Source organism: Acanthochromis polyacanthus, chromosome 13 (assembly GCF_021347895.1).
Source record: "Acanthochromis polyacanthus isolate Apoly-LR-REF ecotype Palm Island chromosome 13, KAUST_Apoly_ChrSc, whole genome shotgun sequence".
Classification (NCBI taxonomy): domain Eukaryota; kingdom Metazoa; phylum Chordata; class Actinopteri; family Pomacentridae; genus Acanthochromis; species Acanthochromis polyacanthus.
In genome coordinates, this window is record NC_067125.1 from 25808886 (window position 1) to 25828491 (window position 19606).

Genomic DNA, 19606 nt, shown 5'->3' on the forward strand with positions numbered 1-19606 from the left:
AATAATAATAATAATGTTAAATAAAATAAATAATAATACAGATACAAATAATAAATAAATAAAACGATACATAAATAATAAATAAATAAAATAGAAATATATTAAAACAAATAATAAAATAACAATAAATTAAATAAAAACAAATAATAAAATAACAATAAATTAAATAAATATAAACAAATAGATAAGAGTAATAAATAATAAATAAATAAATCAAATAAAACATAAACAAACAAATAAATGAATTGAACAGCTTCATTTATTAAAGAAACATAATTTTGTGAAATTGGGTTTTATTTTGCAAATTTGCTTGTTTTAAACTTTTTCTTTTAAGTCAAATAATTATATTTTATTTTATTTAAAAAACTAATCTTTTCTGGTTATGAACAGTTAATACTATTTTAAATTGCGCATTTAAAATCACAGTTTGTGTTTCCAGTTTAATTAATACTTCGCGTATTTCAAAAATACTGGGTAAAACATCGAATTAAAAGGACAATTCCATATTGGATTATTTAGAAGATATTAACCGGAAATATAACTCTTCTCTTATTATGTACAACTTAACATATTTTAATTTGACGTCGTTCCTGACTGCGACCACCAGATGGCAGTAAATATTCATATTTCCACCTGGACTCTTCAAGACTTTGCTTGACTGACAATAATAATAAACAATTGCTGATGCCAAAGCAACACAATCAGCAACAACGTGTAAAAGAATATAGAAACGTGCTTATTACATCACATACGAATACATCTAATGTATTATACGGTTCAAATAAAACAATAAATGCAATAAAGTGCGTTAATTACAAATTTTAAAGTTTGCTAACAATAAAATACAACTTGAACAGATTTAATTAACTTTGTTCTCTAATATGGTGGCAACTCGAAGGTATGATATAAATGGTATAATGTTATTGCCACTTTCATAAAACTTCTGTCACAGAAAACCAGAGGACATGATGGAAAACTGCAGGGAAAAGCAGGACTGAGAGGAGAAACCATAGATATATACAAACGGGAGAAACCATGGGAGAAACCCAGAAGAGACAAACAGGAAGCTGCGGGTGAGCGCCAACATGCACCAAGACGAAGCTCCTTACTGCGCCTGCGCTAGTCACGTCAATTTGTTATTATCACGTGGGACAGGACTCTTCCGGGACGCCAACTTTTTGAGAGACGTTGCTGGAAGCTGCTAGGAATGATGAAAGACGGAGTAATACACACTTCTGACGTTTCACTAAGAGGAGTATAAGTACAACTTGAGTTTGTCCGTGAACCTTAAACTCTTCTGAAGCTTCTTTACCGGGTTAAACACTCAAATTAACTTTGAACTTATCATTAGCCGGAACCGGGAAGAGCCTCCCAGCAGCCGACTGGACTCAAAGTAAGTTAAGTTATGCGGATATGTTTGTATTTCTGAGGACTTCATTCGCTAAATGTAGCATTTTATGTGTTACAGAGAACATTGTCTTTGTTGTTTTAGTCTTCCAATGTTTTTTAATCTACTTCTAGCCGTCTGTTGGGTTGCTACTTTACAAAAACTAACCGCTCTTCTGGAATAACGTTCAGTAGAAACACTTCTCTGTTATTAAAGCATGTGCTTTCTTTTCTGGTCGCTTTAGGATCCCAAAACGATTTTAGGATTGGGTCATATCTGAGCTTAAAACTTAGTAAACCCTGTGTGTAAACTGTAGTGTCTGTATTTAATGGCTGTGATTATACACCTTAATGTAAATCTGTGACATTACCTGAACGGCAGACAGATTTCTCAGTGTATTCCTGAAGCTGCTCCAACATTCAGGACATCATAACAGCAGCTGTGGTGATTTTTGCTGACATTTATTGGCACATGTGGTTGTAATGTTACTGCTAAATATGGACAAATAAGGGCAAGCACTCTTTTTTTCTTTAGTCTCTTCTTATATTATTTTTCTTATTTAAATTGTAAGTAGAGTCTGAAAAATCTTTGTGAGGTTGTAGAATTTGTGTGTGCGCAACAGACTTTTTAGATAAGCCGGATTTGTTTATATAGCACGTCGAAAACATCCTGGGTTGACCAAAAAGCTGCACATTTTATGAGTCAAGCAGCAACAAAATAATGTGCAAAAGTAAGAAAGGACTTAAAAATGATTTTTAATACAGAATATACTATTATAAATTGCTATAATAAACCAAAAATGGACAACTTTTAAGAAGTCTTTGTAAGCTAATATATATATATATTTTTTAAAAAGTTAAGATGATTAAGAGCAATCGAAAGTGATGAAAATGTTAACTGAAAGTGTGAACAGAGGAGGAATATTTGATTCGAGCTGCTACTGCAAAGGCTGGATCTCCTGAATTAAAAATGATTTAGAAATACTGTTTCAGACATAACATCAGTGATTCCAGAGAGTCGGTTAGTAATTCATTTTAAACAAACATTACATCTGACAGAAGCTCATTTTGGGTGATATCAGCTAAAATGGGCCACTTTTTGGTAAATCGCTTGTAGCACTAACAAAAAACAATGTATTCTATTAAAATGTGGTTTTATGGCTAGTAATGGTTGTTTTCTTTTAATTTTGCATTGAAATTATCTAGTAAATAGGATTGTTTAGTTCCTACAGGTCTTGATACGTCAGCTGTGCCAATTTTTTTACACAAGCAAAGTTCAGGTAAAATGGGCCAGCTGATCAGGTAAAATGGGACGCTTATCAGGTAAGTTGGGCCAGTCCAACTGCAAAGGGATAGTCATCAATTTTTATTGTAAAAAAAACTGTCAATATGGCAACATACTGTGTAAGAACAATTTAATAATATCAGGACAATTCATTACATTGTAAATGATTAACTGATCTGCTCATGGCAAATGTATTGAATCCACATGGCACTGTGAACTTGGGTATAAAACACATAAATAATGATTAAAAAAAAACAACTGCAACCTACTAGGCCTACAAATGGGATGAATGCATACACTGAACCTCGATAATATCTAAATAGTCAAAATTTTAAAATGTGTGTGTGCTTGGGTAGGTACATATGTCATGGCCTAGGCTACTTAAACCACAAATTTAAATACTGTCCTGACAGGTGAAGCCGTCATCATCATAGATGTCGTTCTCTTTGCCACAGCTCTCATGGCACCAGATTGAACACTCTAGACACTTGATCCATTCCTCTGTTGCCTTTGGGTCGTCTCTTTTCCTCTCTGGTCCTTGTTCCTCCTATCTTCATCTATCCTCAACTGTTCTCTCACTTTCTGTCTCCTCTGCTTGTCTCCTTTCTTCCTCCATCTCTCAGTCCCTCTCTCTTTTCCTCTCACTTGCTTCTTGTTTGCCATACTCACTGTAGATAAAGTCGGTGGATTGTTACTAAAAACACTGATCATCATTATTTTTAGGCAGATGCATCCTTTTCACATAAATGCCTACTCCGTTCCCTTCAAATGTGTACACGTGTGCATGTGTGACTGACAAAAAGGGTGGCCCATTTTAGCTGAAACCAGGGGGCCCAACTTACCTGAATAGGTTCAGCTAAATTGGGCCACTAACAAAAACGTCAATCTTTGAAAAATAATGTCCAAATACCAAACTTTAAGCATTATTTCTGATAGGTGTCATCAAGACAGATATTATACATCAACAATTTTATATATACACATTTCTTCAATTGACTTATCATCCTTATAATTTTTATCAGAAATTCTTATGCCAGTCCACTCACCACGCAGTTTTCCGGTGCAGTGTGAATTTGAATCTTATCTCCGCCCACAAAAACAACCACAGACCAATAAAATCTGTTGTTTCATGTTAAGTACAGTTGTGGCAAACATTTGAGACCATTTGCTGTCATTGGCTCTAAAAATCAGAGGGGCGAGGACATCCAAAGCTTAAATGGCCCATTTTACCTGATGGCCCAATTTACCTGATATCACCCTACTGAAGTTTAGACACTCTGATTTTAGTTTCACATTTTTTAACGCATATAGCTTTATCAAAGATTACATATCAAGCGATACTATATTTTAAATTTGAAAAGGGACTCTTTCTGATCGCAGTGATCTCTGTTCACTACTGCAAAGGAACAACAAGAGACCAAAATTTATAAGGAAATGTATTTACACTGTATCGAACTACTAAAAACAATCACGAAGAAATTACTCAGCATCAGAAACGCATAGAATTAATCAAAATTTAAAGAAAAAAACATGAACTTCTGAATGGTAAACAGTTTAAATTCAGTAATGGTGAGAAGGAAGGTGTGGTTTATCTGTCAGGGTAAGGAATGAACAAATGGAAAGCGAATGCAAATTCTCTAAGATGAAATGAATGAGGAAGTTAATGACAGTGTTGTAAAGTGAGAGTGTGTTTGTTTTAGTTTTGGTTTTTTTTCTGATGGTCATTGAAATGTTTGGTTTATTTCAAAGCAAAATGAAAGTTGATTTAATGTCCATGCCTAGCGATGGAACAACGGGCCGGCACTGCCATGCTGCTGTCTGATTCTTCTGACAAAACTCTCTGCTGCTCTGTAAATTTGCCGAGTCACAGTTCAAAGCTCCCTCTGCAAGCTGTGCTATTCTTGAACTCTGTATCCTCATCGTATACATTTCTTACTGAATGCCAAAAACAGGCATGTGGAATAGAGGAGCCAAGCAAAACTGTGTAGAAAATAAGGAGAGTAAACCACTGAAAACAATAAATGGGCATTCAGATGGTTTAGAATTCAGAAGACTTGCATTCAAAAACAAAAGCACTAAATCTCTGCTCTATGAAAGTCAGGCTTCTCCGGTGATCAGAATATTATGGTAAAACAGAAATGGCTGAAAATTATTCTCACGGTTGTTTCTCTGCAGGTTTTTGTCATTATGAGAAACCGACAGAGGGGATCCCACCTGGGCCTGATGCTCCTGGCCTCTCAGGTGTTTCAGATGGGGCTGAACAACATCCCTCCGGTCACTCTGGCTGTTCTGGGGCTCAACGTTTACCTTTTCCTGTTCCCCGCTGCTCCGCTGATGAAAGTAATTTTCTAGTACAGCACTAATATCACACACAGTTTTGACAGTTTCAAACATGCATACAAACAAAGTGACATTACAACTCATGCTCTAGGTTTGAAATAATTCTTTGCCAAATACTTGCTGCTCCCAGTTTATCAAATGTGAAAAAGTTTGGCTCTTTGCTTTTTATCGTAGTAAATGCTGATGATTAAACTGCTTCCTATCCGATCCCCAGGCCTGTGTGAGCGTCCAGCAGGCGTACTGGTTTAAAGACTGGCGTCGACTCCTCCTTTCCCCATTTCATCATGCGGACGACTGGCATCTTTACTTCAACATGGTGTCCTTCCTCTACAAAGGAACCAAACTGGAGCGCCGGCTGGGAGGAGCCTGGTTCGTCTACCTGCTGTCAGTCTTCTCTCTGCTCACCGGATTGGTCTATCTGGTGCTGGAGGCGGTGCTAACAGAGCTGACCCAGGACCAGTCGTACAGCATGGCCTGTGCTGTTGGCTTCTCAGGTATAAATTCTACTGCAAATTACTAATATAGTTTAAATGGTATCTAAGGTTTGATTACTGTAATGCTACTGGTGCAGTGCGTAATAGAATAAAAAAAAAAACTGGTATCTCCTCGTACCACTTGCCCAACCACACCTTTTTTGGCTCTTTTTTTCCAAAAGTGATGACATTTCCTCATCCCTGTTTATTGATCTTTGTATTATGGCTCTTTCTAGGTGTCCTATTTGCTCTGAAGGTGCTCAATAACCATTATCATCCTGGAGGTGTGACCTATGTGTATGCTTTCCCCGTGTCTAATCGCTATGCTAGCTGGGTGGAGCTAATCCTGATTCACCTAACAGCACCTGGGTGAGTTTCTGATTAAAAGTCTGTTAGAAATTCACCAGAATTCTGGATTCACTACTCGGATATGTTCTTCACAATGGGCATTGCTTGAGTTTTCAGTGGGATAATTTTTTTTTGTTGTCCGGTGCACTAGAAAGAATATTGTAGAAAAACGGATTAACTCTCAAAACACAGCAACGGAGAATGCAGGAGAGGGAAAGGAAAGGAAAAGAAGCTAATTTCAACAGTTGAATGAAGAGAAGCTACACTTAATCATTAAAGGAGTTTTGTTTTGTAGACAGCCTCTCTAGCATTAGTGCATTTATGTACCAGAAAATGTGCAGTCAAATGTGAAAAACACCATGAAAAAGTCTTTAATTTTCTTTAGGAAACGGCACATGATGGGCACTACAGTATTTCATGAGCAGAAAAAAGAAGCACTGAGATCCTTGGAGTCAGAAATTTGACAACAATGCAGACAAAGTGCCAGACAGGAGCACCAGTACCTCCACAGCAAACGGAGCTCATTTGACGGGCTACTCAAGCACCGCTTTTTCAAGTATATATTGGTACCGGATGCTGTTCCAGGTGTAGAACAAACAGTGGAAATGTAACTTTCCTACCAGTGGCCATTCTTTTATTTAGTTTTGACCAGTCCTTAATCTTTTCTAAACTTCTCACCCCCTACTTTCCTCCACAGATTTGCAATTGGCACACAGTTAGACACGATGACGAGATGTGTTTTGATGCTATGAATCAAAGTGTCCACCAGATAGCAGTGTTTCATTGAGTTAATCTGTAGCTCTTCTTCTTCTTCAGGACATCTTTTGTTGGTCACCTGGCAGGTATCCTGGTCGGTCTGCTCTACACCACCGGGCCGCTGAAGCCCATCATGAAGAAATGTGCAGGTCTGAGTTTATGTGTTGCCTTTTTGACTGCATGTCCTTTTAATCCAGTAAAAGCACCCTGTCTGCTTTAAAAGGTCTAAGGATTCAAGTTTTACTAAAAGAAATGGTGTTTTCCTGAAGCCATAAAAAGTGCAATGTTTTGGGAGGCAGATGTCATTTAGGTCATTTACTGGCCTCACACCATCTCTTAGTTTCAATAACTATCAATTCATGTTGGTTAAGTGGTAATTTGTGCATCTGTTCATATGTTGACAACATGAAGCAGTTTTGTGTACCTCAGTATTACTCCATGTACAACATAAAAGAAACGACCTAAACACCGTTTGTACTGACAGTGCCTGTTTAAATATATTTTCACCAGAGTTTGTGACCTCGAATGGATCTTACTCACGGCCTGCTTCATACTACAACTCTTCAGGATCTTCGGGATATTCAGGTATCAAAGTTTCAATGAAAGTTACTTTATATAAAAGCTTTTCCTGACTCTAATTAATTGATTGACTGCAGTACAGGACTTTGTGCCGGACCTGAGTTCTGTCTCTGTTAATAAATGATGATGAATCTATTGTCTGTGATCTGAAGAGGCGACACAACACATCAGTGAGCCACTCTGTAGTACTGAGAGAAATGTTCTTTCATTATCATCAACAGAAACACAATGCTGCCGCTGTAAATACTCACTGGGGCACTAAATTTGTATTAATTCATGGCTGAAAATAGTCAACAGCAAATGTGCTATTTCTGATTGAGTAACACAGATGGGATATCATAATGGAGAAATGTTTTTAGAGAAGATATTGTTGTTTTTGGTATTTTCTTGGCTTTAGTAGGCAATAAGAAGAATATAGAGTATCCCAGCCATAAGTGTGTGTGTGTGTGTGTGTGTGTGTGTGTGTGTGTGTGTGTGTGTGTGTGTGCAGGCTACAGTGGTAGTGGTGGAGGATATGCAGGAAACTATCAGTATCCACCACATTACACAACAGATCATACAGCACCGTATACAGGTGGACTGACAGAAGAAGAGCAGTTGGAGGCGGCCATCAGAAACAGTCTGAATGACAGAGGTAAGACAGCAAAGGCAGCGTTTTGATAAATGGAAGCTGGCTGGGGTCACTCTGAGTTTATGAAACTTTTCTAATTTAAAGTCACCTTAGATAAATCTCAAACAAAAGGTCTATGCAGCTAATAATATTTTGTTTTGCAGGACAAACCAACCAGAGAAGAGCTCCTCCTCCGTATGGTTTCAACCTCCCTGACGAGGCCACAGATGAGGAAATCAGGTGGAGGAGACTGAGGAGGTTTGACAGCTGAGCTGCCAGACAGCAACAGCAGGACAGAAGAAAAATGCTTTGTTGATGAGACGCAGAAAGTCTGGTCCAAACTCTGCTTCCACAGACTGATAAGGAGCGTTCTAAATGAGAAGGTTTAACCACACAGCCTCACACATTTTAGAGCTCTTTCACTGGGTGGTTCTGTTCGTTAGCGTGGCCCTGAGCTTTAGCTGGTAAGCTGTGAAGGGTACAATGTATGTATCGATGCTGAAGTTGTCTTTGCAAGTTCTCATGTGGGATTTATGGGCAAAGTTCCAACGTAATGGTAATTGTGAAATAGTTAGTAGCCATCCTAGTACTTTAAATGCTGTTTAATGTTTAAAATGTATTTGTGAATCTGAGAAATACCAAATATTGGTGGAACACTGCTATATTCAGACCTGTCAAACTTGTTGGATTGATGATGAGGATTTCAAAGGTATTGTTTAAACAGCACTGAACACTTAATACGAAATGTAGTGAAAACAGATGGAACATAGGAGAATGAAGTAAGAGTGTTTGTCCTTTAAATTTACCCTGAAGCTCAAAAAACTGTAAAGTGATGTGATTGGAAAATACTGTGACTCTTAAACAGCTCGATACAGAAGCTAACATGGAAGCGAGGAGGGCTTCTAATGTCATCAGTTCTGTTCTTCATTTACTCAACTTCAAAATTCAATATTGAGGGAAAAACTGGGGAAATATAACTGGAATTAAAATTTTAAAGGACTTTTTCCCCCTCTGAAATGTTAAATCTGAACCGGCCAGTATTTTCAAAGCAGGTTCAGCAGAAATACACCAACAACACCCACATGACATCTTGACTCATTCTTTTTTTTTTTTTTAAGATCAGCCTTTTTAGATTACCAAAACATACTCTCCTGTTACTATGGGTGATGAATGCTCTACATTAAAAGGTAAACATCTGTTTTCATATAGCCCCAATGTGTCTGGTAATCTGTAATAAATGTTCTTTTTAAGCTCACGAGTATTGCTCACGTACCTGTTTTCAAATTGCAATAATCCCTGCTGACTGGTGGTCCACTGTGTGTTACATATTATGTTTTTTTTTTTTTTTTTGGAAAACCATTAAAAAATATTTTTAAACAAATATAATTCCATAATATAACCTCATAGAAGGTCACCAAGAGTGTCGCTGGATGTAAGCAAAGTTGCACGTCGCAGAGGTCCATTGCTGCCTCTGATTCCCCTAAAGCCCCGAGGGCTGATGGGAAGTGGGACAGCTTAAATTAGAGCTGAGAAACCCGACGAGCCTCACATCACCCCACGTGGGTCTAAAACCGTGTCGCTTTAGATATGGTTTGAATCCAAGTCCTGTTCTCTGGCGTGTCAGCTCGGGTAAGAGACGGGGTGAAAAGGTCGGGTGTTAAATATCCAGACTCACAGTCACAGTAGGTGAATGTGTAGCTATTTTGAAATCAGACGTGTTTGCATAGTTTGATTTTTGCGTATTGCCGAGGGGAGCGTGGGAGCTGAGTGGAGCACTGGGGCCTGGCAGAACATGAATGAGGGAGGCTGCAGAGTGACAGAGGGGCTGACAGGATGAGGACAAGGATGACACACGCACAGCGCTAGCAGATGCTGCCATCGCAGTCTCGCCTGTCTGTAGCACGAGTTCACATTAAAGGCAGTTGTTGGCATGTTGACGGTTTCTACGTCTTTTAACGTGTCTGCTCGTGTCGGAAGGTTCTGCGTCAGTTCGTCGTCTCACATCACACTTGAACAGATTCAGCTGATTGGTTCTGGGAAGAGCTCCACCACCATGGCATTGGAAGTAAATCTGAGAAAGATTTCTGTCCTGGTTTACACATGGAGGTCGAGATCAGTTGGCTTTTTAGATTGGTAAGGAGGTTAGCAAAAGAGTTAGAGATAGATTATCGGGCTTACCGATTATTGTGGCCCATATTTGGCATTTTTCCGATTATCTGTCTTTTTATTGACCAATTATTGATTACATGCCCTACTCCAGGTCTGATGCAGCCTCCCCTCTCTGTCCTCAAACCAGGAAATTATCTTCTCTCACAGTGGCTGATGCTATGCTAATGGCTACGGCTAAGTTAGAAGGCAGCCACAGATTAACCTAAAAAAGAGTCCAGAAAACAATAATTACTAATGCTTTAAGATTTGGACCTTAGTGGGAAATGAAACTGATAGAACAGTGAACAATTTGGAAAATGGAGAAAAACAACAAACTGATCAACCATATAAACACAGGAGAGTGTCCTAATTCAATCCCTCCTATTTCTATTTTACACATTGTTATAGTCACCATTATATACATGCTGTTCAAACATTGTGAGTGATGTATAGCGGTTCCAAATATCAGTTATCGGCCTTTCTTGATTACCATTATTTGGGATCGACAGTCTTTAAAACCTAATGTCGATTGGTCCCTAATGTACTTACAAACAGATGACTAGAGATTTAACACAATTCGTCCAAAAGTAATTCCCGTATTTGGTGTTGTAATGATGGTTTTGGAGAACGCTGTCTGGCATGTCGGGTTTAATCTCGGTCGATCCCACATAAACGGAGGAGAACATCCCATTTTAATCACTCCTATTTCTATTTTACATATTTAGTTATCGTCAACCTTATTAATGAAGTCTAGTTATGAATGACGGGTTCTCTGCTGTAACATCCTGTTAAAACATCACAGTTAATGTATATCGGTCTTTCTTGAGCACCAATAATCGGTATCGACCCTACAAACCCATATTGGTTGATCCCTAAATAGAGTCACAGTTGAACCAAAAGATACACATTCAAGCTCTTTTGATAGGACCTAGATCTCGTAATTGATCGTTTTGATATAGAGTTTTGGTGACTTAGGCCTGAAAAAACAGAAAAATATAAAGTGATCCAATTAAGGAGAATAAAATATCACTTTATGATAAAACTATACAGCAAGAAGAATCCACGAAATATTCAGATGTTTGACTGGAATGTCTCCTTTAGCATAATGACACAATTATAGACAGACATGTAGGTGGTCTAAACACTTGGCAGTGACTGACCTAAAATAGCCTTCAGCTCTCTGGCTGAGCTTAGCTGAGAAGTGCCATCCCACCACCACATGCTGCATACACACTCTGATCCCATAGAAAGAAAGAAACACTCCAGTCAATCCAACGTGAAGGTCAATTTGTCTTTGCGTTCACCGAAGCCAGCAGAGATCACAATAGACTCCCACAGGACCAGCAAATGTGCCGTTGCATGAATGAAACAAGCTTATGGAAAAAGACACAGGCTGACTTTCGGATCACTTTTTCCCCCTCCCCCAGTGCAGTGATTAACTTCATCATACTCAAATCCTGCTCAGCAACTCATAAAGTCTCGTGGAGAATGGTATTAACTTGTGCAGAGGTATAAGCCCAGGGCTAATTTTTAAAACAGTTATATCACTCGTGTGCCAGAGTTCCATACTGGGGTTGATGACTAAAGGAACTCGCCACACTATTTATAGGATAATCTTGTGAAATCCCCCCCTCTCACCACCACCACCACCTCTCCCAGCCCACCATCACCCTCGCATAATAATCACGCTGACTTTGTTCTCTGACTCTCCCACTTCTTTCCTGCCCCACAGCGGAGGAGTGTAATGGACCTTCCTTTTTCACAATCAAAGAACCTGCTGCACATCCAGGCAGCCATTTTTAGTCATTAATCTGCTCTAATCAGCCAGAATGACCAAACAAACCTTATCAAACATGCACAGTTGTGAGAGGGTGGTCAAATTAAACAAAATGAGAGTGAAGTCAAAGAATTATGAATGGATTTTCTCTCTTAAACCGAGTGTTTTTCAAACGTAATGTAGCCAAAATGAACCTTCTAGACAGAGAATATGCAACGTTGCTGGATTCATCAGTCTGTTGAAGTGACACCATTCACACACAGGTCACTTTATGTTTATATTCTTGTAATTTGGACTTATGCTGTGTTGTAAATTCTGTTACTAGGTCTAACCTAAGATGATTGCCCTCACAACTTTTACCTAACAGTGAGCAAGGTGCTCATTCAGACACAAAGTCAACATGTTGAAATGCTGTTGAAATATAACCTTCACCTTGTTATAATCAATGGCTTCCAAGGAAGACGGTGCAAAATAACCTACAATATTCAGACCTGATGGGTTCTGAAAACTGTATTCCAACCATTAAGACACAACTACTCATTCAGGGTTTATACTGTATATTATTTTCTACATTGCAGATTAATGGAAAGAAGTGTATGACTGAAAGAGCCTGCAGAAAAATAGTTGACACATTGACAAAGAAAGTAAAAAATCTTTAGATGGAAGCTAAAGTGGGAAAAATGATTGATATATTTTTGTTTCAAAAGGTAACAGTCCATGAAAAAAATGTGACAAAAAGGCAATGTTATAGTCGAAGGACATTGTCAGCACCATTTAGCAAATGATAGGAAATCCCTGTGAGGATGTATCATGATTATGTACACTGTAGTTTTAATTTTTTGGGTGTCTTTGAGTCTAGAACGCTCCACATAGTTAGCTATTCTTCTACTGAGTTCACTGTGAGTCCTATGTTTGCATTTTGTGTCCTCGACAAAGTCCAGATCTGAAATGCTAATCAAATAAAATGTTAATTTAATTTTATTTATCACAAGTCGACCTAAATATCTAGTTGGCTCAAGGTCATAAATACTGTATCTTATTTTACATTATAGACCAAAGGACAAACAACAAATAATCCATTTTATTGCTTTAGACAACATGCGGTGTTATTTACAGATATTGATAAAATGCATTTATGTACTGTTTTCTTTAGAAAATAACATGCTTTTCTTTCAGCGGTCACTCAGACAATCCTATCCACCCCATTCGAGGATTCGTGCAACATCAAGACTTTTAACGAGAAACCAAGACATTTTGAACTTTGTGACCATGGAAAGATGAGCACTAAGAAAACAAAAGCATTACAGTCAGAACCACAACATGCTGATTCTAGTCATTCACCGTCTGCCTCACTGCTTACAGTAGGTCAGATGTTAGATTCACATCTCTGTCTTCCTGATACTGAGCACTTTGCTTCAGTTTGGGATAAACAGAATAAGAACAAGGATCAACCTATAGAATGATTTGAGGTGACTCATAGAATTTACAGAAAACAACTACAAGGAAGTACCTCAATGAGGGGAAAGAGAGAATTTTCCCTTCACAATACTTAAAAAGACCAATTTAAATCAGAATTCAGTTCAGTTTTATTTATATAGTGCCAATTACAATTCAGATAGTCTCAAGATGCTTTACAGAACTCATATGCCTGAACCCCCAGAGCAAGCCCTACGGCGACAGTGGCAAGAATAACCTCCCTTTTAATGGGGAGAAGCCTTGACCAGAACCCAGCTCATTGTTTTAATTCAAGAACTGTTCAGATTAGCAAGTACAGATGCTTTCATTTTTATTTCTGTTTAAATGGTTACACAGTAGAAGAATCTATGCTGCCTTATGAAGACTCACATTTGTGTTTTATCAAGGGAGATCTAAATATATAATCCATAATGGCAAGTTAGCTCGTACAGAGTCTTGGGCAAGTTCAAGTTAAAACTTTACAAGGTGATTTTTCACTTAACTTTGCAAGGAGAATGACTGTCAGTATAGTATGCAACACCCTCTTTTATTAGACCCTTAATTACCTCCGCCAAGGAGGTTATGTGACACCCAGCGTTTGTGTGTCCGTCTGTCTGTCTGTCTGTCTGTCTGTCTGTCTGTCTGTCTGTCTGTTAGCAAGATAACTCAAAAACGCCTGGGCAGATTCACATGAAATTTTGAGGGGATGTAGACTATGGTTAGCCTAGCCGCGCTAGACAACCCACGGCAACAAATTTAATTCTCTGCCAGGGTGGGTCTAGTTACTCTCCATAAGGCTCGAGGCTGGATTCTCCTAAAACTGGCCGGACCAATCACCATGAAGTGTAGAGTCAGAAGGCGGGCGTAACGAAGTGACGACAGAGGCGTGACGATTCTGACAGAAACAACCAGCGCACAATAAACAGTTATCTTTCGACTCTGCTTTGGCCACAGCCCTTAAAGATTTGAAGCTAAAATTCAACTTGAAAGATAAACAAAGGACGGCACTTAAGTGTTTCATTGAGAAGAAAGACGTATTTGGACTTATGCCGACGGGATATGGCAAATCCTTAATATACCAGTTGGCTCTGCGGTTCCACTGGTTGGGAAGCTAATGGGACTTAGCCACAATCCGCTGGTGCTCTAGGAACTACGTCAGCCTATTCGTTGCGTTGATTGGTTGTATACCTACCCAATTGCTGCAGAGGGATTTGATAGACAACCTTTTAGCCTGCCTCCCTCCCTGTCGAGCTTCCCTAGACCCTTATGCCGTCAGAAACATGGGTGTAGCATGGCTAGGCTAGACTATGGTAAGACGAAGAGCTGATTTAATTTTGGTGGCAATCCACAAAGGATCCTGGATTCTGGATCACTTTGAATTTTTTAGTATGTTTTAGTATGTGGTCCAAAATATGACAAACACATCATAGGTTAGTATGTCGTCCAAGAAATTGGAGCAAGGTGTCCAGATGGCTCAACTGGTTAAGAAAGTGGTTTGTAAACAGAACTGTGTCAGAGATGCAGGTTCGATTCCAGCTCATGATCCTTTACTGTATGGGTTTCCTGTTTTCCTCTCTATCCTTGGCAGAGGTCTGCACTCTCTGAGTGCTTTTCTAGTTCAATATGGATTTGGCTAAAAAAAATCAGTAAGTGATAACAAAAAGACCGGGTGCATATATTTACTGCATGTCCTGAAGTAATATTTAAGTGCTGTTTATGGAATGCATGTTATTGCCCAAGAATCAAATAATGACATAGTTCTTCCTCAGTAAGATCCATTTAAACATGAACACATAAAACCCTTATTATTATGTCCGTTGATACCAATATACTGCTAACAGCTAAACATAGCTCTAATATATGCATACATGTTATGAATTTGAAGTGTTGGAGTGTTTTTGCAACCTCTCCAAATATAAAACTGAACCTTGCAGATTGCATGTTTTTGTTAAAACCACCACCTGTTCAGTGTTAGATTTCTCTTTCAGCCCGTCTGTGTTATATAACCTCGGACTAAACTGCGCTGTAGGAGCAGCTATGTACATGCGTTTGTGCACTCTGAGGATAGTTAAAGACTGACAGACACACAGAAACATTGAACTGATTCCATCCCCAGAGCACAGCCAGCCTTGGAGTTTTTCCCTTGTTTTCCAGAGGTGGTTTTTAGTTCAGCCCGCCTACTTTGGGCTCGAATTGTCCACCACTTGACTAGCTTCTCTTCAGCAACTTCAGGGGTTGACGAGAGCACTTGAGTTGAGACTATCACATTCACCCCTTCAACAAATATCAAGTCAAATCTACTCTTACACTTCGTTTTCACCCAGTTGTCTTCTGTGCTGCTGTCACACAATCTCTCCCTCTTACATTTCTCTCTTTTGTTCTCTCCTGCATCTCAGCGTGTCTCTCTACTGCTTTAGGAATTTTTCTCCCTTTGAATTTTGATTCCTCCCCAGTGTCTGCGCTCTCCTCCCACCTCCTCTAAAACTCTCTTTTCCCTTTTTCCCCTCGTATCTCTGCCTCCTTGTGTGCGTCTCACTGATGCTCTCTGTCTTCTCCCTCCCTTGATGTTTCTTTCTGTTTGTCTCTTGATTCGTCTCACACAAACTAGCGCCGGTTTTGATCTCACTATACCTCTCTTTTTCCCTCCGTCTTCCTCTCTTTCCCGCGCATACACTCCGACTGTCTCTTTCCTCGTGGGTTGCCTGCAGATCAGAGTTGGCGTGTCTCTCAGTAAGCTGCAAAGTTACCAAGCTCCTTGATTCATACCAGCTATCTGGGTGACCCATTTCTGCACAAACTCACACATTTTAATGCTGTGAAATGAAGTACTATAAAGTGTTTTGCCGCATTAGTTCCACAGTATACCCATACTACCACAATGTGCCTCTCTCTCCGCTGTACATGTATAAGTCAGACATCTGCACCTAAAGGGGGTGCAGCATGAGGTGTGGGAGTTAAATGAAGATGTTAAACTAAGCAAAGTTTAGGCAGATAAACACATTTTCCATTAACTGACACTCGGGAATTAAACTTTATTTGCCTATATAAGACTGAAATTTTTGCAAAAACACATTTATCAATTTACCAGCTATAAAACTGAGCTAAAGCTACATAAAATATGCACCCTCATATCACAGAGGAGACCAGGATGGCTCTTGAAATATACTGTAAAACTAAAATGCAACTGCGTCTTATAGAACTCACTTTAAAACAAAAACATTGCTTTATTATGCATGTAAGAGCTTTACTGATAAACCCATCCTGTGGCTGTTTTTGCTTTATTTATAGTGAGGGCATGCTGTGAATCGCTGATTAACGGAGAGATTAAAGCTCGTTTATGGCTCAAAAGTATAATATTGAGTCATAGCGACCTTTTCTTGCAACTTTAGGCAGCAATTACAGATTTTTGCTTTGCAAAGTAGCGTATTATTAATGCCTAAAGAACATATAATGTAACATTTTGCATTGCTAAAGCTGAAATGACATTGTATTGGAGTTGCACCTTAATGCATAAGCGGTTAAACACTTGAATTCTTTTGCAAAATATGTGCAAAATCAATGCATGTTGTGCAGTTTTGTATGCTTAAATGTTGTTTTTATGTAAAATCCGTAATCAGCTACTCGGATTTTGTTGCTTCTTTTGAGTAAGTTAGATTTTCCCCTGAGGAAAAGAGAGAAAACACTGATAAATTGTTCTCAAACTTCACCCTCTAGCGAGGAGGAACACTGCCTGAGAGAATTTTATATTATTCAGTGCAGAAATGGGACACTATCTGTTTCTGATTTCTGAGTGGAAATGTAGATTTATGGTGCAATTATCTATAAAAAATAGTTGTCACCCTTGCTGGCAACAAGACACCCGCCTCTGTAATATGTTAAATGTTGTGTAATTGTGGATAATTGGGTGGCAGTGAGCAGACACCCCACCCACCTTCCCATCCACATCCACTGGCCCTGACCTGCTGCTGCTGCGAAGCGAAACGTCGCCGGATCGACTCCCTGTAGGGGCTGAGCGCGTATATAGGGAGAATCAGAGGAAATGACAGGGCGCAACAAACAAGAAGGGCGTAGAGAATAACAGGAAGACGCTGGTATGCAGCTGACCGAATGGAAGAACACGTGAAGACAAGCGGGGAATAAGGACGCGGTTCTTCTGCTGATTCCGCCGCTGCGTTTCCGGAACCTCGGTGCCTTCAGAGGATGCTGCAGCTCTCATCATCAGTTCATCATCCGAGCTTCCTCAGCTGTATCTCACTCTGATTACCGCTGGAAGACGATGTGCGAGCAAACAAGAAGCTGGGAGGCTTTACCGGGTTTTCTCTGAGCATCTGCGAGGATTTTTTTTTCTCTCTATTTTTATTTTTATTTTACGCGCAGCAGCTCCCTTCGGTCGCATCACTGCCGACTTGTGTTAAGGCGCAAAGGAGGGAAAAAAGACACACTTGATATTCTCCTCGCTGTTAAATTATTTATCTGTTCCTCAAGCTCAACATATGCTGGAGTCTTTGTCTTACATCTCCCGTGCATGATTCTTAAAGGCAGCCGAGGAGAAGCGGAGGGGACGCGGATGAAAGCCGATGGCCAGGCGCCCCAAATTTGCTCAGAAGGGGGATGCAACCTAAAATAACCCCTGTGTCAAATGGTAAGAGGGCAGAATCGGGGGCAGAAATCAGTGCACTGCCTCGGGATTGCAGGAATATCTCTATGGGTTTCACTGCTTCTGTGTAAAGGTCTGCCCATGTTGTGAATTATCCTCCGCAGCTTTCCGCGCATCGCCAGCCGAGGCAGCCCTGAATCTGCGACACGTCCCCGGCTTCTCCTGTGCCGCCCCCCGCCGCCCCCCCTCAGCGCCCGGAGCCCGGACACCGGCGACTTTTTAATGGCTTTTGTGTTCCGGAGATGGAGGGTCCTCCTGGTGCTCAACGTGCTCGCCGTGGCCGGCTTCATGACTTTCTGGGCCAAGTGCAACACGCGCAGCGTCCAAGCCGTCGGTCCGGAGGCTCCGGCTGACGGGAAGAGGCCCCGGGGCAACGGGACGGCGCAGGGGCCCAGCATCAGCCACGAGGTGCTGCTCAAGAGGCTCAGCTCGCTGGAGGACGTGGTGTACCGGCAATTAAACGGTAAAGAGGAACCTGATTTACACTTAGCCTGCAGAACACTGGATTTATCGACTTACCCGGATATAGAAATGTTAGAGAGTAAAAATAAAAGGCTAGACAGTGAGATTAAAGCATGTGAGTGATTCAAAAGTGCAATTTTAAGGCATATTGAACATTTCTTGCAACTTCAAGCAGCAATTAAGGATTGTTGTAGTCATTCAGTCTGACTTTTCATTGACTTTCCCTCATATAGAAATGAAATGTTAGAGTAAATTAAACGGCTTTACAGTAAAACTAAAACTCTGACACGGTTCAAAAGTGCAATTTTTAAGCAGCAATTACAGCTTTTTTTATGCAATCTTGCCCAATTTTTCATTGACTTCCCCTGATATAGAGATTTTAAAGAGTAATGAGTTTTTTTTAAAAAGGGCTTAACAGTGAGATTAAAACTTGTGTACTGTTCAAAAGTACAATTTTAAGTCATATTGAGGCAATAATTAAACATTTTTAGTGATCTAGTCTGATTTTGCATTGACTGTTCCTGATGTAGAAATATTAGAGAGTAATGAGGAAATAAAGGGCTCAACAGTGAGATTATAGTTTGTCTGTTGTTCAAAAGTACAATTTTAAGGCACATTGAGGCAGCAATTGTAGATTTTTGCTATTTTAGTTTGACTTTTTATTGACTTTGCCTGATATGGAAATTTTGAAGAGCCATGATTTTGTCCAAATAAAGGCTTAACATTGAGATTAAAACTTGTTTACTTTTCAAAAGTACAATTTTAAGGCACACTGAGGCAGAAATTAAAGATCCTTTAGTGATCTAGACTGACTTTTCATTGACTTTCCCTGATATAAAAATGTTAAAGAGTAATGAGTAAAAAAACAATGTAAAAACTATCAGAGATGAAGCCCCATTAAATATGCACCTTTACATCCGTTAAAATGTACCGTACAACTTAAACACAGCTGTTTTTGTAAAACTGACTAACAAAAACGTTTTATTTTGCAGCTTTAATGATAAACCCATCCTGTAGGCATTTTACTTTATTGATAGTGATTTCATGCTGATTTGTTCTTTTATAGGTTCAACAGTGCAGATTAAAGCTTGTGTACAGTTCAAAAATACAATTTTAAGCCATATTGACCATTTCTTGCAACTTCAGGCAGCAAATATTGATTTTTTTTAGTGAACTCATCTGACTTTTCATTGACTTTCCCTGATATAGAAATGTTAGCGAGTCATGAGTCCAAAAAGAAGCAACCTAAAAAACATCAGAGGTGAAACTGCATTAAATATACACCTTTACATCACCAGGATGGCCCTTAAAATATATTGTACAACTGTTT

At 39.4% G+C, this 19606-nt stretch overlaps 2 protein-coding genes across 2 annotated transcripts in view; both read left to right on the top strand.

Annotated features, from left to right (window-relative positions):
- The first annotated feature begins 1151 nt into the window (after positions 1 to 1151).
- rhbdd1 (rhomboid domain containing 1) lies at positions 1152 to 9032 on the top strand. Its single transcript, XM_022194164.2, has 8 exons — positions 1152 to 1393; positions 4847 to 5011; positions 5226 to 5505; positions 5721 to 5853; positions 6649 to 6737; positions 7099 to 7173; positions 7658 to 7801; positions 7942 to 9032. The coding sequence occupies exons 2-8, from the start codon at positions 4859 to 4861 to the stop codon at positions 8046 to 8048; spliced, it is 981 nt and encodes a 326-aa protein (XP_022049856.1). The 5' UTR covers positions 1152 to 1393; positions 4847 to 4858; the 3' UTR covers positions 8049 to 9032.
- An 8047-nt stretch (positions 9033 to 17079) lies between these two features.
- Positions 17080 to 19606, top strand: part of galnt17 (polypeptide N-acetylgalactosaminyltransferase 17) — a 36911-nt gene continuing 34384 nt past the window's right edge. The window contains exons 1-2 of the mRNA XM_051957896.1: positions 17080 to 17799; positions 17919 to 18277. Coding sequence (XP_051813856.1) covers positions 18037 to 18277 — 241 coding nt within the window. The 5' untranslated portion in view covers positions 17080 to 17799; positions 17919 to 18036. The remainder of the gene's footprint in view (positions 17800 to 17918; positions 18278 to 19606) is intronic.